This window comes from Brienomyrus brachyistius, chromosome 23 (assembly GCF_023856365.1).
Source record: "Brienomyrus brachyistius isolate T26 chromosome 23, BBRACH_0.4, whole genome shotgun sequence".
In the NCBI taxonomy this organism is placed as follows: Eukaryota; Metazoa; Chordata; class Actinopteri; order Osteoglossiformes; family Mormyridae; genus Brienomyrus; species Brienomyrus brachyistius.
This window is the reverse complement of record NC_064555.1, coordinates 20,526,319-20,541,290: the sequence shown is the minus strand read 5'-3', so window position 1 is coordinate 20,541,290 and position 14,972 is coordinate 20,526,319. Positions and strand designations below refer to the sequence as shown.

The following is a 14,972-nucleotide window of genomic DNA, read 5'->3' as shown; positions in this document are numbered from 1 at the left end:
TTGAAGTTCTTTATGAGTTCCTATGACCAGTAACACGCAAAATCCCGATGGTTTCTGCTACCTCTGACAACAGCAAGACAACAATCCCTTTCGTAATACCTGTACCCATTGGGGGGTGTATGTGCCTTTGGGCTTGATGGTCCATCCCCTTCAGGTGCTCCAGGTTTCTCCATAAATCCGACAGAGGAAAAAGACTGAAATTGGTTTGAGTGAGATTTCCACATCGTCCACAGTATGATGGCATGCGCCTGGCAATGAACCAGCCCCCCCAGGGTTACACTTATCTTGGGTCCTCTGACCCTTGCAGTGGGCTTCAGGTGAACCTGTACATCAGTTATTAGATGGAGGTGTCGCTTTGTGACTGCAGGTGAGGGTGACCAGCGTTAATTTTATTTTAAGGTGACCTGAGGTCATGAATCTGGTAAAATTGTGAAAACCAGACATTACACTCATTTTTAATCATACTACGTTGACTTTGAATATGATTAATAAAATGTAATCACAAGCCCCTGTCTGTAGACCAAATGTAGTAAGACAGCACATGCCCTTGACTGTCAGTGTAAGTAATGACAAATATGACATTGGATACACACGATAAGTAAGGAAGGAGCAGCTCGGGCATTTCAGATCGATTGATCTTGTCAGCTGTTAGTTTTACTTTGATATTGTTTTTGCGGACAGTCCTGTGGCAGATCTGTCTGTCATCGGCAGGGGTGACACCAGGCTGAGGGTGTAGATTTAGGTATGGATGCTTGGGGTACGTGGCTGCCAATATTTGTGGGGGTACCGTGTGTGTTTTGGGGGACGAGGAGGGGATGGGGGGCTGATTTAGATCCTACCAATGTTGCACCCAAACCTACAGCAGGCCCCTGTCGACAGTTTCGTATTCTTTGCCTTTCGGCACATAAGGGTGGATTTATTTTTTTAAGATCCTAAATTTTCTGCAGTTTTATTAGATTTTGACATATTTCTCCAGCTGGGTCAGTCAAAATTGTCTTTTTGGCTGGGAAACTCAAAGTATGAAAAAGAATGACAATGTACTTTATAATAAGAGGACTGTAAGTTCATTCATCGTTGGTCATTAAAAATATCACCTGCACTGATCTGGGCTTGAATGAATGATACAAGCTTCACATACATTTTCTTTAATGCATGTCTTAGACCATGTGATGAGAAGCTAGTTGTCCTGATTATTTTGTTTTGTTTTTCAGCCTCATACTGGTTAATTGTTATGGTTTAGGGACTCAGCCCAGTTATGCAGAAGGTTTTTAGGGGTTACACTGTGAACAGCAGGTCAGAAATAGAGTGTCCGTATGTGACCGACTGGCTGAAGGCAGAGGACAGCTGCCTCTAGGAATAGCTCCTTTTTCACCTCCCTGAAGAGCAAGAGAGGGGGCTAGAAGTGACAGGGCACTCCCTAAACACAAGCACAGAGTGAGGTCCGGAGAGAGACGGAGACGTGTGCGGGGACACAGCGGGAGAGATGTGCTTAGTCACACCCTGAGTGTGTCACACGGGAGCCTCAACTGACTGCAGGGGGTGGGGTTAGGGTGGGGTGGGCCGAGGAAGAGGGAGAGGCTGACTGCTGCTTGGGGACGACAAGTCCGGGGCCACCATGAAGACTCTGAAGTTCCTCGCCGCGGAAAGTTTTGCGCGGGGTGGCTCCCACTCGGCCAAGAGCATTGGCTTCCTGTCGCACAACCTGTACCCGCTGCTGTTCAAGGCCGCCTACTTGCACGAGCGGCCGCAATTGCTGCATGCACTGGTGCAGGCCTGGCCGCTGGTCCAGCTGGACATGCATCGGCTGCTGGGCCGCACTGCGGACTGCGGTGAGGACCTGACGGAGCGCACATGCCGCTGCTGCCTGGAAGCGCTGCTCTATGGTCTGCGTGACCACGTCCTAAGCTCCGGTGCCACCTACGCCAAGAGCCTGCGTTCTGTTGACCTGACGGGGCTCCGTGACGTTGAGCGGCAGCACTGCCCCTGTGGACGCACGCTGGGCCGCTGGGGACGCACACAGCTCGCCGCCCGCATGTGCCTGGAAGCGCTGGTGAGCTCGCAGAAGGGAAGCGAAGACCCGATGCAGCCTGTGGACATAAGGCTCAATGCGTTCGTCACGGGCCGTAGCTACGAGGAGGTGAGCCATGCGCTAGCGCTGAGGGTGCACTCACCACTGCGGCTCTCCTGCGTCGCCCTGCGCACCGACTCCCTCAGCCTCAAGCAACTGGCCTACGTGATGCGGCTGGCCGAGCCGCCCGCCCTGCGCCGCCTGGAGGTCGTCCACAACGTGCACCTGGAGGCCCCGCACCTGGAACAGCTGCTGTTACGGGTGCCTTTCTGTGAGCTCTGCTCCCTCACGCTGCCAGCGCGAGCCCTGGACGTCCGGCGCCTTGGACCTGGGGACGAGGGGTTGCTGGGCACCATCGGCGAGCTGCTGAGCCGCCTGAAGCAGCTCACGGAGCTCTACCTGGCCTTCTCCACCCTGACCGGGCACCTCAGGAGGCTGCTAAGGTGGGCTTCGGTCCACCTTGATGATGCGTAATGTGTGCGGCTGGGTCACTTTGTAGTTTTTTTTATCACAAAGCGAGGTCGACCCCTGATTTACAGCTCTGTCATGGGTGAGGCAGTGTGGATGGGACCACAAGTGAGTTATACTCCCATAGGAGTGAGATTTAGGAAATGCCTTTAAATATTATTTCATTGTGTTTTGTTGCATAATGTAACTATAATTACTACGAACACACTTTAAATTTGGAGTCTTTAGAGGGTCTCATGAGTAGGATAGTGCCAGCATTGTATTTTAAACTACAAAACATATGTCTCCAGCCATCCTGTGATGGGCTAGAATCCTGTCCAGCGTGTCCCCTACAGTCCCGTGATGAGCTGGCATCCTAACCAGGGTGTCCGCAGCTTTGCCGTGGTGGGCTCTGGGCTCATTGAAACCCTTCTGTGGAATAGTGCCTAAAGAGACCAGATGAATGGTCGTATGGATAAAGCATAATAACACTGATAAACTACACAATGCTCTGTATAATCAAAGAAAACTAACCTGTACTGAAAATAATATATGATCAGATTTCAGGTTTCAAGGTTTCAAAGGTTTATTGTCATATGTGGGATGTACTGGTACAAAGTTCAATTAAATTCTTACTTGAATGCCTTCTTGCACACTATAAGCAGGCAACAACCAGCATGTAGTGCAACAATACAATAAGCAGTGCAACATTACAATGACACAAACTGTACAGTATATATAAACAACAAAACACTAACAGACAGGATATATACGGTATTATATGGATCACAGAAATAAGCCAGTAGTAAAGTGTCAAAGTGTCACAGTGATATATTTCAATAAAGTGCACGTGAGTTCAAAACAAAAGTATTTATTACAACATACTTGAGCAAAGAGCAAAACACTGCTACCAGCAAAGTGACCATGCAGAGAAGTAATGTCCAAGGCAGTAGGTAACTTCAGTACTCATACTAACATACATCCATCCATCCATTTTCCAAACCGCTTATCCTACTGGGTCACGGGGGGTCCGGAGCCTATCCCGGAAGCAATGGGCACGAGGCTGGGCACACTCACACACCATTCACTCACACATGCACTTCTACGGGCAATTTAGCAAGTCCAATTAGCCTCAGCATGTTTTTGGACTGTGGGGGGAAACCGGAGTACCCAGAGGAAACCCCACGACGACACGGGGAGAACATGCAAACTCCACACACATGTAACCCAGGCAGAGATTCAAACCCGGGTCCCAGAGGTGTGAGGCAACAGTGCTAACCACTGCACCACCATTCCGCCCCTACTAACATACAATAACGGTATAATTATAATAATGGTAACATGACAGTGCAGTAGAACAGCACCAATGATCAATCACCAGTTTGACGCTTGTTAAGCAGTCACTATGTAAAAAGCTCTCCCTAAATCTCATAGTGCATGACGTGATGGTTCACAGTCATTTAGAAAAGTTCTAAAGCTGGATGACTGGGGTCCTTCACTGAGCTGCGTGCTTTTCTGAGGCAGCGCGAGGTATGAATGTCCTGGATTCCTGGAAGCTCAGTGCCAAGGAATTTTTGAGCTCTTTCCACAACCCTTTGTAGAGCTTTCCTGGTCTCTCTGAAACAGCCGCCATACCAGGATGTAATGCATCCAGTCAGGAGGGACTCTACAGGAGAAGTGTCTGCAGGCACCTAAGGAAGTGAAGGCGTTGGTGGACCTTCTTGATAAACTCCGGTGTGTGACTTGAGGCTATCGGTGAGGGTTACCCCCAGAAATCTGAAGCTGACCCTCTCCACAACATCTCCTCCGATGTACATGGGGGCACGTGCTACATCTCGTCTGGGAAAGTCAATGACCAGCTCCTTGGACTTGCTGACATTCAGAGAGATGCTGTTGTCCTCACATCAGACTGCCAGAGACCTAACTTCTTCTCTGTAAGCTGTCTCATCATTGTTGGTGGTTAGATGATAGAGTTGGTGATGCTTGATGATAGAGTTGGAGCTGTGTCTGGCCACCCAGTCGTGTCTGTCCAGGGAGCAGAACATTGGACTTAGAACTCTTCCCACAGTGCTAGTATTGAGAACCAAGGTGGAGGAGGTAGTTCTGCCAATGCGCAACAGCTATGAGGAAATCCAGTGTCCAGTTGCACAGAGTAGCACTGAAACCTGGTTCAAATAACTTCTGGCTTAGCTTGGAAGGGATCACTGTGCTAAATGCAGAACTGTAATCCAGAAATACCAGCCTAGCATAATAGTTTTTATTTTCCAGGGGGACAGAGTGGCATAAAGGATACGGCATCTTCAGTCAACCTGTTGTGACGCTAGACAAACTGCAAAGGCTTTAAGATCTCTGGTGCAATGCTTCTGGTATGTCCCAAAACCAGCCTATGAAAGCACCTCATTGCGATGGGAGCAAGACAAACTGGACAGAAGTTTCTTCGGTACTGGAATCATGGTGGTGTTCTTGAGAGAGGTGGAAACTCTTGAATTGCAGGAACTTCAGGGTCTTCATGGAGGCTCCTGTTGAAAAATTTCAGTGAAAACACCTGCTAACTGGTCACTGGAAGAATTTAGAATGCAGCCGGAAATTCCATCGGGTGCTGCTGATGTACGGATATTAACGTGGCTGAATGTTCCCCTAACATTGTCAAGTGAGATAGAGGCAAAACTGGTGTTGTGTAGCCCTGCGGGAGCTTGTGTTGGAGGGTCTGTATTTCAGAGCTCAAAGTGACTATAAAAGTCAGGAAGTGATGGACCAATAACCAAGTGAAGGTGACGGCAGATTGTAATCCGTTATTATCTGGATTCCCTGCCACATCGAACGCGTGTCTTTTGCACAGGTGAACTCGGGTTCTAGCTCAGTGTTATATTTGCGTTTTGTGCATTTAATGGCTTTCTGGAGATTCCACTCCATAGTGAAACACATTATTGCAAACCTGCTTCCTAGTTTCACACTAATAAGTGAGAAAAGCAATTGATGTCTAGGGAGGTAGTTTGGCTGTCTGTGCCTTTGGTTGGACGGGGGGCAGGTGGGGTTGATGTCAGACCTCTTGCATCAGAAGGTGTCACACACTTCCAGACAAATGTGCATCTGCCAGTTTTTCGGCGCAAAAGGGTCAGCGATGCAGCAAAATAATATGAAGTACAGTCTTGCTTCACTGCTAGTGTTACCTGACGTGTATTGGTACATCCACTCCATCATATATGTATGTTACTAACCAAAGAAATGGTGATACCACATGGTTCAGTGCAACAGGTTTTGGGACCAGACTGTGCTCCTGGGCAAAAAAATGGGCCAAAGCCAAAATTTCCTGCTCAAATTCCAGATTTGAAACTATATTTAATTAAACATTATCCACAAACTAACCAATAAATATTTTTGAACTATTCATCAACTCTTTAAAGCCATTAACATTGAGTGGAACGTTGACTCTTCTTTTTGTAAAGGGCAGTTTGTTCTGTTCTTTTTCCGTTAGGAATTTCATGCGACAAAGCATCAGTGCATGTCCTGTTTATCTACAACACTTAAGGAAATCAACAGAAAAAAAAGCAGTTTAATCCCTGCGAATGTCCTGACCGATTATTTACTGTCGAGACCATTAAAAGCTCAATGTTTTGCAATTTCCAGTTTGGCCCCTTGTTTTGCACACACACAGGTCGCCTGATGAGCCGTGTCAAGTCGTGGTTTTTAGTCAAGTTGCTTAATGACACTGCGTGTGCTTGTCCAGCCCCCTGGAGACCCCCCTACGGTGCCTGGAACTGGCCAACTGCAGCCTGAACAGCGCCGACATGGTGTACCTGTCTAATAGCCTGCACGCCGAGCACCTGGTCAGCCTGGACCTGAGCGGCCACGCCCTGGCCGACGCTTTCCCCAACCCCTTCCTTAAGCTGCTGCGCCGCTGTTCGGGGACCCTGGCCAGCCTGACCCTGGAGGAGTGCGGCCTGGAGGAGCAGCACCTGGAGCTGTTGGCGAGGGCCCTGGCGCCCTGCCGCACCCTGCGCCAGCTCAAGCTCCTGGGCAACCCACTGAGCTCACGGGCCCTGAACGTCCTCCTCGCCGGCCTGGCCATGCACCGCAGCCTGCGCTATGTGGAGCTGCCGGTGCCACGCGAGTGTTACCCCCGCTGACGCCGCCTACCCACTGGACGAGGCCGAGCTGGTAAAGTACGACCGCACGCGGTTCGAGGAGGCACGGGCAGAGCAGCTGGCACTCCTGCAGCAGGAGGGCCGCCCCGACGTGGAGGTGTGCACTCCGCTGCTAGGTGCCTACGACCCAGACATCAACGAGACCAGCAACGAGCTCGGCATGCAGATGTTGCATTCCTTCCAGGACATCCTGGGTAACTTCATGGACACCATAACGGCCCAAAAGTAAGCCAGTAGGGGGCGTGATGGTTATGCACTTCGAAAGCTAAAAACACTTAAGCTGAATTGATCCAGTCAAATATCGGACTGTATAAATGGAGATCGTATCTCAGTCACTGTGCATGAGTCTTTATTTAGATACGACCAAAATTGTCCGGTACAAAGGACAATTTTAGATAAATACTTTTTACAATACTTCTTAGATAAAAAGTAAACAAACGATACGACTTCAAAATTGCAGGGTCGCGCTGCACTAAGATGATGCCCCCACTAGGGGTGTAGAACAAATTTTAAACTGAAAGGAAAAAGTCTTGGAAAGTCTTGTGGTTTTCTTAAGGTTTTAAGGAGTCCTATAGGACATTTACTTGTAAGAAAAATTTACCTATAAAGTCACATAATAAAATGACACAAAATGACGATAATGTATGGTTTGCCAGTATTTCTCCCAAGCCAGGACCTTGATTATAAATAACAGTGACATTGGCTTGTTCAGAACAAACCAATGCAGAACTGAATAGAAAGCTGGGTGCAGATACAGACAAGGTCAGCTATTTGATTGGCTCTGCGGTCTCATGCAGCGCGGACAGACCACCTGCTGGGATTCCAGCCCTTACGGTCACCGTCCTCAGCCGTTTATTCCCCCACGGCTCTGTCTGCCAAGACACTCAGCAACATTCTGCTCTGCGGTGACGTAAAACCACCATTCAACAAGGTGGCTTCAGTGCGGATTTCATTCCGTCAAGGGCGATTCCACTGAAGGTCGTCATCACTTTTAAGGATGGGGAATGACATTTCTTGAAGCTAATCCAGCGTTACCCATACCTCTGTTGGTGCACCCAACCTAACTCAGGTATCTGCTAAACTCCACTACCAGGCTCTGATTAAACTACATAACAGATCTTCAAGCCCATAATTAATTAATGCAGGTTAAATTAAATATATGGCGATGCTAGACTCTGGGATAAATTTCAGAACAAGCAAGAAAACTTCAATGTCCCGTAACGGGCAGGAAAAAGGCAGTAGAGACAGAGTGAGAATAGCTTTAATGGTCACACATCTCAGACCAAGATACAGGTTAGATATCGCAAGAGGGGGAAAGATGCACAGACAGAGGAGGAATGCCACATCTGAGCTGCTATTTCTTCTGCCAGTCCTCACGCTCTTTCCTCTCCCTGACGACCTCCTTCAGGTAGGGCTCCAAGTACCGCACGTCCTGCGAGAGATCACATGACACTTTAGGGAACAGAGTTAAATCCTCCACAAGAATGTCTAATGCGAAACGGGCACATCCCCATCGCATTGGGAAACCTGGGTGGCTCTCGCATACCTAATCCTGTTCGCTATGAGAGTCCAGGAATATTTGGAGTTAAGGACCTTGCTCATGGGTCCAGCAGTGATATGATTACACTGTCACTGACGGGATTCAAACCACCAGCCTTCTGGACATAGGTACAAATGCCAAATCAACTAAGCTACGCGCCACCTAATTGAACTGCTCTAAAAAGAAGCCAGTCTGCTGTAATTGGTATAATAGCAGGCCACGACTTACAGTGAAGAACAGCACTGTACAAAGTCACTGCTGTGACTGACATCCTACTACTAACTCTCTGGTGATATTTAGCCATAGTTAAAATAACAGGGAAGGACTTGTTGCTGTGAAGCAGCTAATATTCTCAGCACTATTTCAATTACATATTTTGTCATTACCCATTGCAGCTTTTTCAAGCCTTTCCTGGAAATGGTTTAGTACATTCGGACACATACTGATGGTTCTTTTTTATACAATATTTAAAAGCCACATAGGGATATGGTTGGGGTGTTTCAAGAATTCCACCAATCAGATTGCACTGTACCTCTTCATATTTAACCCACTGGTTCTTGGGCAAAATTTGGTGCTTCATGGACAAGTCCAGGGCACGTTTAATGCGGAAAATCCTTTCGTTATAAAGGTTCTCCGGTAATCTCTTGACGGCCTCATGCACGTCGCGATCCTCATGAAGCACGTCATCCCGCATCAACCCTGAAACGAGTCCAGTTCAGCTCCATGCAAGGAAACTTTCACAAGCATGATGTGATGTCCCAAAATGCGCAGCGAGGATTTCAAGGAACATAAGCAAGCTTACCGATTTTGTTGAATCCAGCAGCGTTGTAATACCATTTGTGGAAGGCAGTAAGCAATCGGCCACTGGAAGCTACAGATAACAGACGTTTAGTAAATCTGAGTTCACTGGATTCATTTTGTATCAAGATGCCATGGCATCTGCAGCTGGCGAGGGATCATGGTTGTTGCTGACATATTTTCAACACACACACACACACACACACACACACACACACACACACACACACACACAGAGTTAGCACCTTGTCAGAAAGTCAGGCTAACACGACGAGATACTGACACAAGCTAAAATAAAATAAACGGCTGCTTATGCATTCAATTTGTGCCTGGAAAACATTAACATCAACTATCTGACAAAACGTTACGACCAGTGCTTGTTCACTGTCAAAAACCATCGCGCTGTTTCTAGGGCACGGTAGAGGACACACATATCCAATGCGGACTGCTGCCAACGGCAATACCGCTGCCACCGCACCACGACGTACGTGTTTCGACAAACTACAGTACGCTATTCAATCACGCACGTAGCCACAATATTTCAATCACATTCAAACTCAAAACCTTACGGAGAAGAATATCACCTGGTACTTTCGACGCCATCTTGATGTATGATTTGACAGCGCGCAGAATTGTGGGATCACTGACGCAACGACGGCTGCTGCTAGGGGACATTTCCGCTTATAAACCAAGCCATAGGTGTGTGGTGCTTGGAGTGTTTTAATCACCGACCAATTGATATAAAGATCACCAAGTTAAACCAAGTATGTAATAATGCATTTATGGACTGACGCTGAGTGAAAACCATTGTTTTCAATCCATTGTTGAAATGACGAACAATCTCCAATGACAAAGTTTATTCTGAGCTGGAGCATAAAAAGTCTTTTTTCAGTTAAAAGACTCTTCAGTCATTTATGTTTAGATAAATAGTTAATATATATTTAAGTTTAATTTTTAACCAATATTCATAGGATCTAGATCTCTTAGGTTTCAGCTTTATGATGTATTCCTGATTTAATACTGCTTTGAACAACGGAGCATTTTGTTTAGTGCATATAGTCAATGTTAATGTAAACTGCTCATGACAAAAGCACACCAGTGCGAAAACAATGAGGAATGCAATCAGTATTGGAATTAACAACTTATTTTATTGTATAAATTATAACTTAATAGATCATCATTCCTGAACCATTAGGTGGTTTATCTAGATTAATAAAGTTGAACATTCTTTCTTCAGGTTTTATATTTCGTTTCCACAGTTAAGCCCATAAACCTGTAAGTCACACTTAATCTTTGAAAGTGAAGAAAAAATACTATTGTGATCATCATCATGTGTCATTTCAGACACAATATTTTAAAAGTGCATGAAGACATTGTACACAAAGGTTTTAAAAACAATCAGTCTGTTCTGGAGGTAAATGGCTGGAAATGTAGCAGTAAAACTGCAAGCATTGCTTAAACTGACAGCCCTTATTAGCTAAAATAATTATTAAATGTAACTGAAAAAAACCCAACATGGTAGCCACATAGCTGGTCCAACACTCTTTAATTTTACAGAAGAAAACAATCCTTAAACGTCTGACCTTACTTACTAACTTATTTACACATTAACATTTCCTACTGACATACAAATGGGAGAGAAACAGCTGGTTTTAAAATTACAGGGTCTTCTGAAACAGCTCAAAGTCCTCCAAGGTTGCTTTTGCCACGTCAGAGCAGAAGACCCGGTCTGGCAGGGACACGAAGCAGTGCAGGGAAATGTAACTGGGCTTTGCCGGGTCATACTGGGCCCTTTGTAGGTACTGGAGGAACAGGTGTCTCTCCCGGATCCGAAGAAGCCTTGAATTGAAAACCTAGGCATGTAAACACAAAGGCTGTAAAGTCAGAAAGGGTTAAAAAAAAAGTGTATTAAGAGCCCAACATCTCTCCGTGTTCTGCAGACCTGGGGGAATTTGGTGATGAGAGCGTGAGGGATGCCCATCGTGTTGTGGACATAGTTAAAGATCTCAGTCAGCTTCTTTTTGTTAGCAGTGAGCACCTTAGGGACTGCGGTGACAATATGCTGGATTTCATTGGGACGGAAGCCCAGCTCCAGCTCACAGACCTGAGGGGGGGGGGGGGGGGGGGGGAATGGCATCAGACAGGGTGGAAAGAACCAAAAGAAACAAGGACAGGAAGTGGAAAAGATGCCTCAGACCTTCAGGTTCTCCTTCACTGGTTCCAAACTCCTACACAGCAGCCCTGGAAGACGAACCACAAGGTTTCTGGTCTAAAAAAAACACATAAAAATAGTTACCATCCATTACTGCTTTGAGGAAAAGTGTAAGCAACAACAATTAGACTGTTAGCTAACTGAGTGAAGCAACTTAGATTACACTTTTTAAATCATTAATTAGTGTGTCTGATGCAGACGAAAAGCTTTCAGTTCCATAATATCATCTGCTGAAATGTACTGCATGGGATGGTAACTTCTCCCGAAACCCAGCAAGAAAATGAGAAACTTCATAGTGCAACTAAGAAGTCTCAGAAGAGTTGTAGCTTGGCTGCACTGTGGTCAGCGACTCTCTAGTCCAGGGGTGTCATACTCCAGTCCTGGGGGGCCAGAGCCCTGCACAGTTTCTGGGTTTCCCCTCATTTAACACACCTGATTCACCTCCTCGTGCTAATTACCACACAGCTCTTGAGCTGAATCATTTGTGGTAGAATAGGAAAGAACTGAGCTACACAGGGCTCCGGCCCCCCAGGACTGGAGTTTGACACCGCTGCACTAGTCTATTAAAAAGGCTTCAAAAAGGATTGGCATCTGCCTCCTGCGACCCTGCGCTGGGCAAGGAGCTATGGGCGCTGGGCAAGGAGCTATGGGCGCTGGGCAAGGAGCTATGGGCGCTGGGTGGCTGGTTTGAAGCTTCCACTCTTACCTTCTCTGTGCTGAGGCCCAGTGTTTGCTGGTAGAAGTTCAAGCGGTTGTCAAGCCTCTCAATGCTGAAATTGAGTAAATAAGGGGCTTTGGACACCATGGTTGCTACAGACTCCCGGCTGAACTTCTTGGACCTCAGGTATGTGGCCCTTTAATTGAGGGAAAACAAATGGGGGGATGACAAAATTAAATATGATGTTGAATAATATTGATATTGAACTCAGGCCATCAGACTGCTGAACCGGAACTGAACACAATCCCCCCCCCACACACACACATACACATCTGTACATCTGTATATAATATTTATTGTTATTTATTGCCTCCCAACTCCATTACTCTTCTATACTACGGCATTTTTGCACAGCATTTTTGCACATATAACCTTCGCTGCTACCATACGGTAACTTAAATACTGTATCCAGACTGATTCCACCGTTAATTTGCACTGTCTTGTCTTGCCAATCTGCACTGTTATGCTGTCCTGTCTGCACTTATGATGTCGCTCTGTCTTTGTCCTGCTCTGTGTTGCACCATGGTCCTGGAGAAACGTTATCTCATTTCTCTATATACTGTGTGTATGGTTGAAATGACAATAAAACCTACTTGATTTGACTACTTGACTTGACTTGAAAGAAGATACCAAACATACACACACAACACAAACACAATCCCTGAGAAGCAGAGTGCGCCGTGCCTCACACACCGCATTTGCAGAAGCTAATGGAGCCCACCTGGCTCGAAGGTTCTCCAGGCCCTCTGTGAGGATGAAAGGGTTATGGGTGATGAAGGTCCCAAGCCGTGAGTCTCCCACACCCACGTCCTTCAGGAAAAGCAGCCGGTCCTTCACGTCGGCATGGAAATCCAGCCGAAGCAGCATGGATCCAACATTGGGCCTCTGCTCCAACTTGCTCAGGTTAACACCTTGAAGCACATACACAGGTGTCAAAACGCAACACAGCAAATCCATTCAAAGGTTACCATGACAGCGCAGCTAATGGGTACAAACCTGCACTTAAGATTCTGTCGTCAGGTAAAATACACCCATTTTAAACGGTAACTGTCAAATATTCTCCTGCAGGCATACAAGTATCTAAATCAAATAGAAATTAAATTTATAATAAACATAATAAAACAGGAGAGAGAGAGTTTAAAATTATCATCGCCGAATAGTTCATCTACATTAAAGTCCCACTTTTAGATACCTAACTTCAGCAGCTGCTGCAGCGTCTCTGATCGGTCGACGTAATCCCCGAGAGAGACGGAGACGGTGGGCAGGGCCGGTGCGGCGTGAATCTGCACAGCCTCCTCCTCACTGATCTCCTCAAAGGGAGCAAGGGGCGGGGAACCATCCAGATCTGAACAGGCGAGAAGCAGAGAATGACATGTCACCGATTAGGAGGTGGAGGCCAGGAGAGCATTTCAATCACGAGCAGATCCGGGGTTTTTACTGTCAATAAACTCTTTTATTTTAAAAGTTCTGCAAAGCTGATGTTCAAGTACAGCAATAATAAGCATAATAAATGATGTCTGACATACTCCGGCAACATTCTTATAATGTAAGGTCACGTCGTGTTTCTTAACTGCATGTATACCATCTGCTAATTTATTACTATTCTTGTACTTAAATATTTATTTCTGTGACATTACAATATTCTGTTTTTCAGGGTATTTGTGTACCGTTTGAATTTATTTACACTAAATTGTCTTTGCACTTTATCCGTTTGGATATTTATTTTCGTCTGCGAACTGTGTTGTCACTGCTATATTTACCATCATTTCCCCTTGGGATCAAAAAAGTTCATCTTAATCTTAATGCAGAATATCCACGCTTTATCATGTATGAAAATGTTCCAATGGCAGTGCACTTACCCAACAGGGGTGCCTGGCTGTCAGAAAGGGGGAGCGTGCCAAACAGTGACTGCTTGGATATGAGGCCAGTTTGGGCAGGGTCAGCAGGAAGCTGCTGGTTATCTCGGCCTGCAAGGGTAACGCCGGTCGTGTCGCTATACTGGCACACTGTCACTTTCCAGGTCTCAGTTTGGGGAGGTTTATGGAAACGCCCAGTGATACCAACAGGCCATGCTGGACCGCAGGCGGGTCTAGCAGCAAATGTACTCTGAGGGATGCTGGAAAACTGTACATTGGCTGAGTGCAGAAATCTTGCGCTCTGCTGCAGATCCGAGCACAATTTCCTCACACCAAGGAAAAAACTGCATTTCTTGCACAGGTGAAGACCACCAAGTGCCATGAGGAAATCTCTAGAACAGAAATATTACATCAGAAAACGAAATAACTTAATAATAATTAATAAACCTGATTTCTCATTCAAGTTTCAGCTTTTTCTTTAAATTAAAGAAATTTATTATCAAACAAGTACTCCATCCGTGTATTTATAATTGGCGAAACGCGTATAAATTTCTGGATTATGCGGGTCTATGGATGTATAATGGGCCGTCGCGTTTGAACATAATACTTACGTATCCATGTTTATCTAATCAGAATCAAAATCAGAATCTGCACTGCCACACGACCAAAGCCGGTGGAAATTAATTATGTGTGAGACAAAACGGAAAAAAACATTACGTTCTTGATATGACATATTTAACTTTACAGTTATTATACAGACAAATCCTTTTCAGATACTTAGCTAGAAAACCATATATTCAAATCTATTTTCATTTCGGGAACGCATTTAAAAGGCCGTATTTATTTACGACTTGTTTACTAGCAGCCCTCGATCACAACACTGACTTGCTAGTTACTTTAGCTTTACCATGTAAAAAACACCCGTACAAGCGGAAAAAAATGTCATTGCGTCAGAAGCGTGCGCTGCATAATTTTACTTCATTTGGCCAAAAAAGAGAGTAAGAATTATATATTCGTCGTGAAGTGAACACCACTGCCCATCCTGTGTCGACCGAACCCATAAAGTTACCTGAAAATCCTTGTAACGCCGCTGAAACCAGCGACACTCACCTTTGCGACAGCGGCGCCGAGCAGTCAGTCAGACCCATGTGGCGCCCAGGAGGCGTTCATTACCGGGTCATACCAAAT

General features: G+C 46.0%; 3 protein-coding genes across 6 annotated transcripts; 1 reads left to right on the top strand and 2 right to left on the bottom strand.

Annotated features, from left to right (window-relative positions):
• The first annotated feature begins 1,385 nt into the window (after nucleotides 1-1,385).
• On the top strand, nucleotides 1,386-7,301 carry lrrc14b (leucine rich repeat containing 14B). The gene is given in 3 exon segments (XM_048993977.1): nucleotides 1,386-2,511; nucleotides 6,243-6,639; nucleotides 6,641-7,301. Coding segments are annotated over 3 exon segments (1,542 nt in total). The 5' UTR covers nucleotides 1,386-1,615; the 3' UTR covers nucleotides 6,890-7,301.
• Nucleotides 7,302-7,903: 602 nt separating this feature from the next.
• Nucleotides 7,904-9,688, bottom strand: LOC125719317 (cytochrome b-c1 complex subunit 7). The gene is made up of 4 exons (XM_048993978.1): nucleotides 9,583-9,688; nucleotides 9,003-9,071; nucleotides 8,733-8,899; nucleotides 7,904-8,092 (listed from the first exon to the last, which is right to left on the bottom strand). The coding sequence occupies exons 1-4, from the start codon at nucleotides 9,671-9,673 to the stop codon at nucleotides 8,015-8,017; spliced, it is 405 nt and encodes a 134-aa protein (XP_048849935.1). The 5' UTR covers nucleotides 9,674-9,688; the 3' UTR covers nucleotides 7,904-8,014.
• Nucleotides 9,689-10,126: 438 nt separating this feature from the next.
• Nucleotides 10,127-14,946, bottom strand: mterf3 (mitochondrial transcription termination factor 3). 4 transcript variants are annotated; one of them, XM_048994270.1, is made up of 8 exons: nucleotides 14,895-14,946; nucleotides 13,788-14,176; nucleotides 13,121-13,273; nucleotides 12,650-12,839; nucleotides 11,917-12,064; nucleotides 11,196-11,267; nucleotides 10,941-11,102; nucleotides 10,127-10,851 (listed from the first exon to the last, which is right to left on the bottom strand). In XM_048994270.1, the coding sequence occupies exons 1-8, from the start codon at nucleotides 14,930-14,932 to the stop codon at nucleotides 10,657-10,659; spliced, it is 1,347 nt and encodes a 448-aa protein (XP_048850227.1). In that variant the 5' UTR covers nucleotides 14,933-14,946; the 3' UTR covers nucleotides 10,127-10,656. The 4 variants fall into 4 exon arrangements, with proteins under 4 accessions (XP_048850227.1, XP_048850228.1, XP_048850229.1 ...); XM_048994271.1 differs by having other exon boundaries at nucleotides 14,396-14,929; XM_048994272.1 differs by having other exon boundaries at nucleotides 14,854-14,914.
• Nucleotides 14,947-14,972: the final 26 nt, after the last annotated feature.

Bases quoted from the DNA above. Each gene is read 5' to 3' on its own strand.
- LOC125719317 (XM_048993978.1), bottom strand. From the start codon at position 9,673: ATGTCCCCTAGCAGCAGCCGTCGTTGCGTCAGTGATCCCACAATTCTG. The intron at 9,072-9,582 runs GTGATATTCTTC...TGTTATCTGTAG, and splicing joins GATGGCGTCGAAAGTACCAG to CTTCCAGTGGCCGATTGCTT. The intron at 8,093-8,732 runs GTACAGTGCAAT...GATCTCTCGCAG, and splicing joins AGTGGGTTAAATATGAAGAG to GACGTGCGGTACTTGGAGCC.
- mterf3 (XM_048994270.1), bottom strand. From the start codon at position 14,932: ATGGGTCTGACTGACTGCTCGGCGCCGCTGTCGCAAAG. The intron at 14,177-14,894 runs GTGAGTGTCGCT...TTTCTGTTCTAG, and splicing joins TCGGCGCCGCTGTCGCAAAG to AGATTTCCTCATGGCACTTG. The intron at 12,065-12,649 runs GTGGGCTCCATT...CCTCAATTAAAG, and splicing joins CTGGAGAACCTTCGAGCCAG to GGCCACATACCTGAGGTCCA.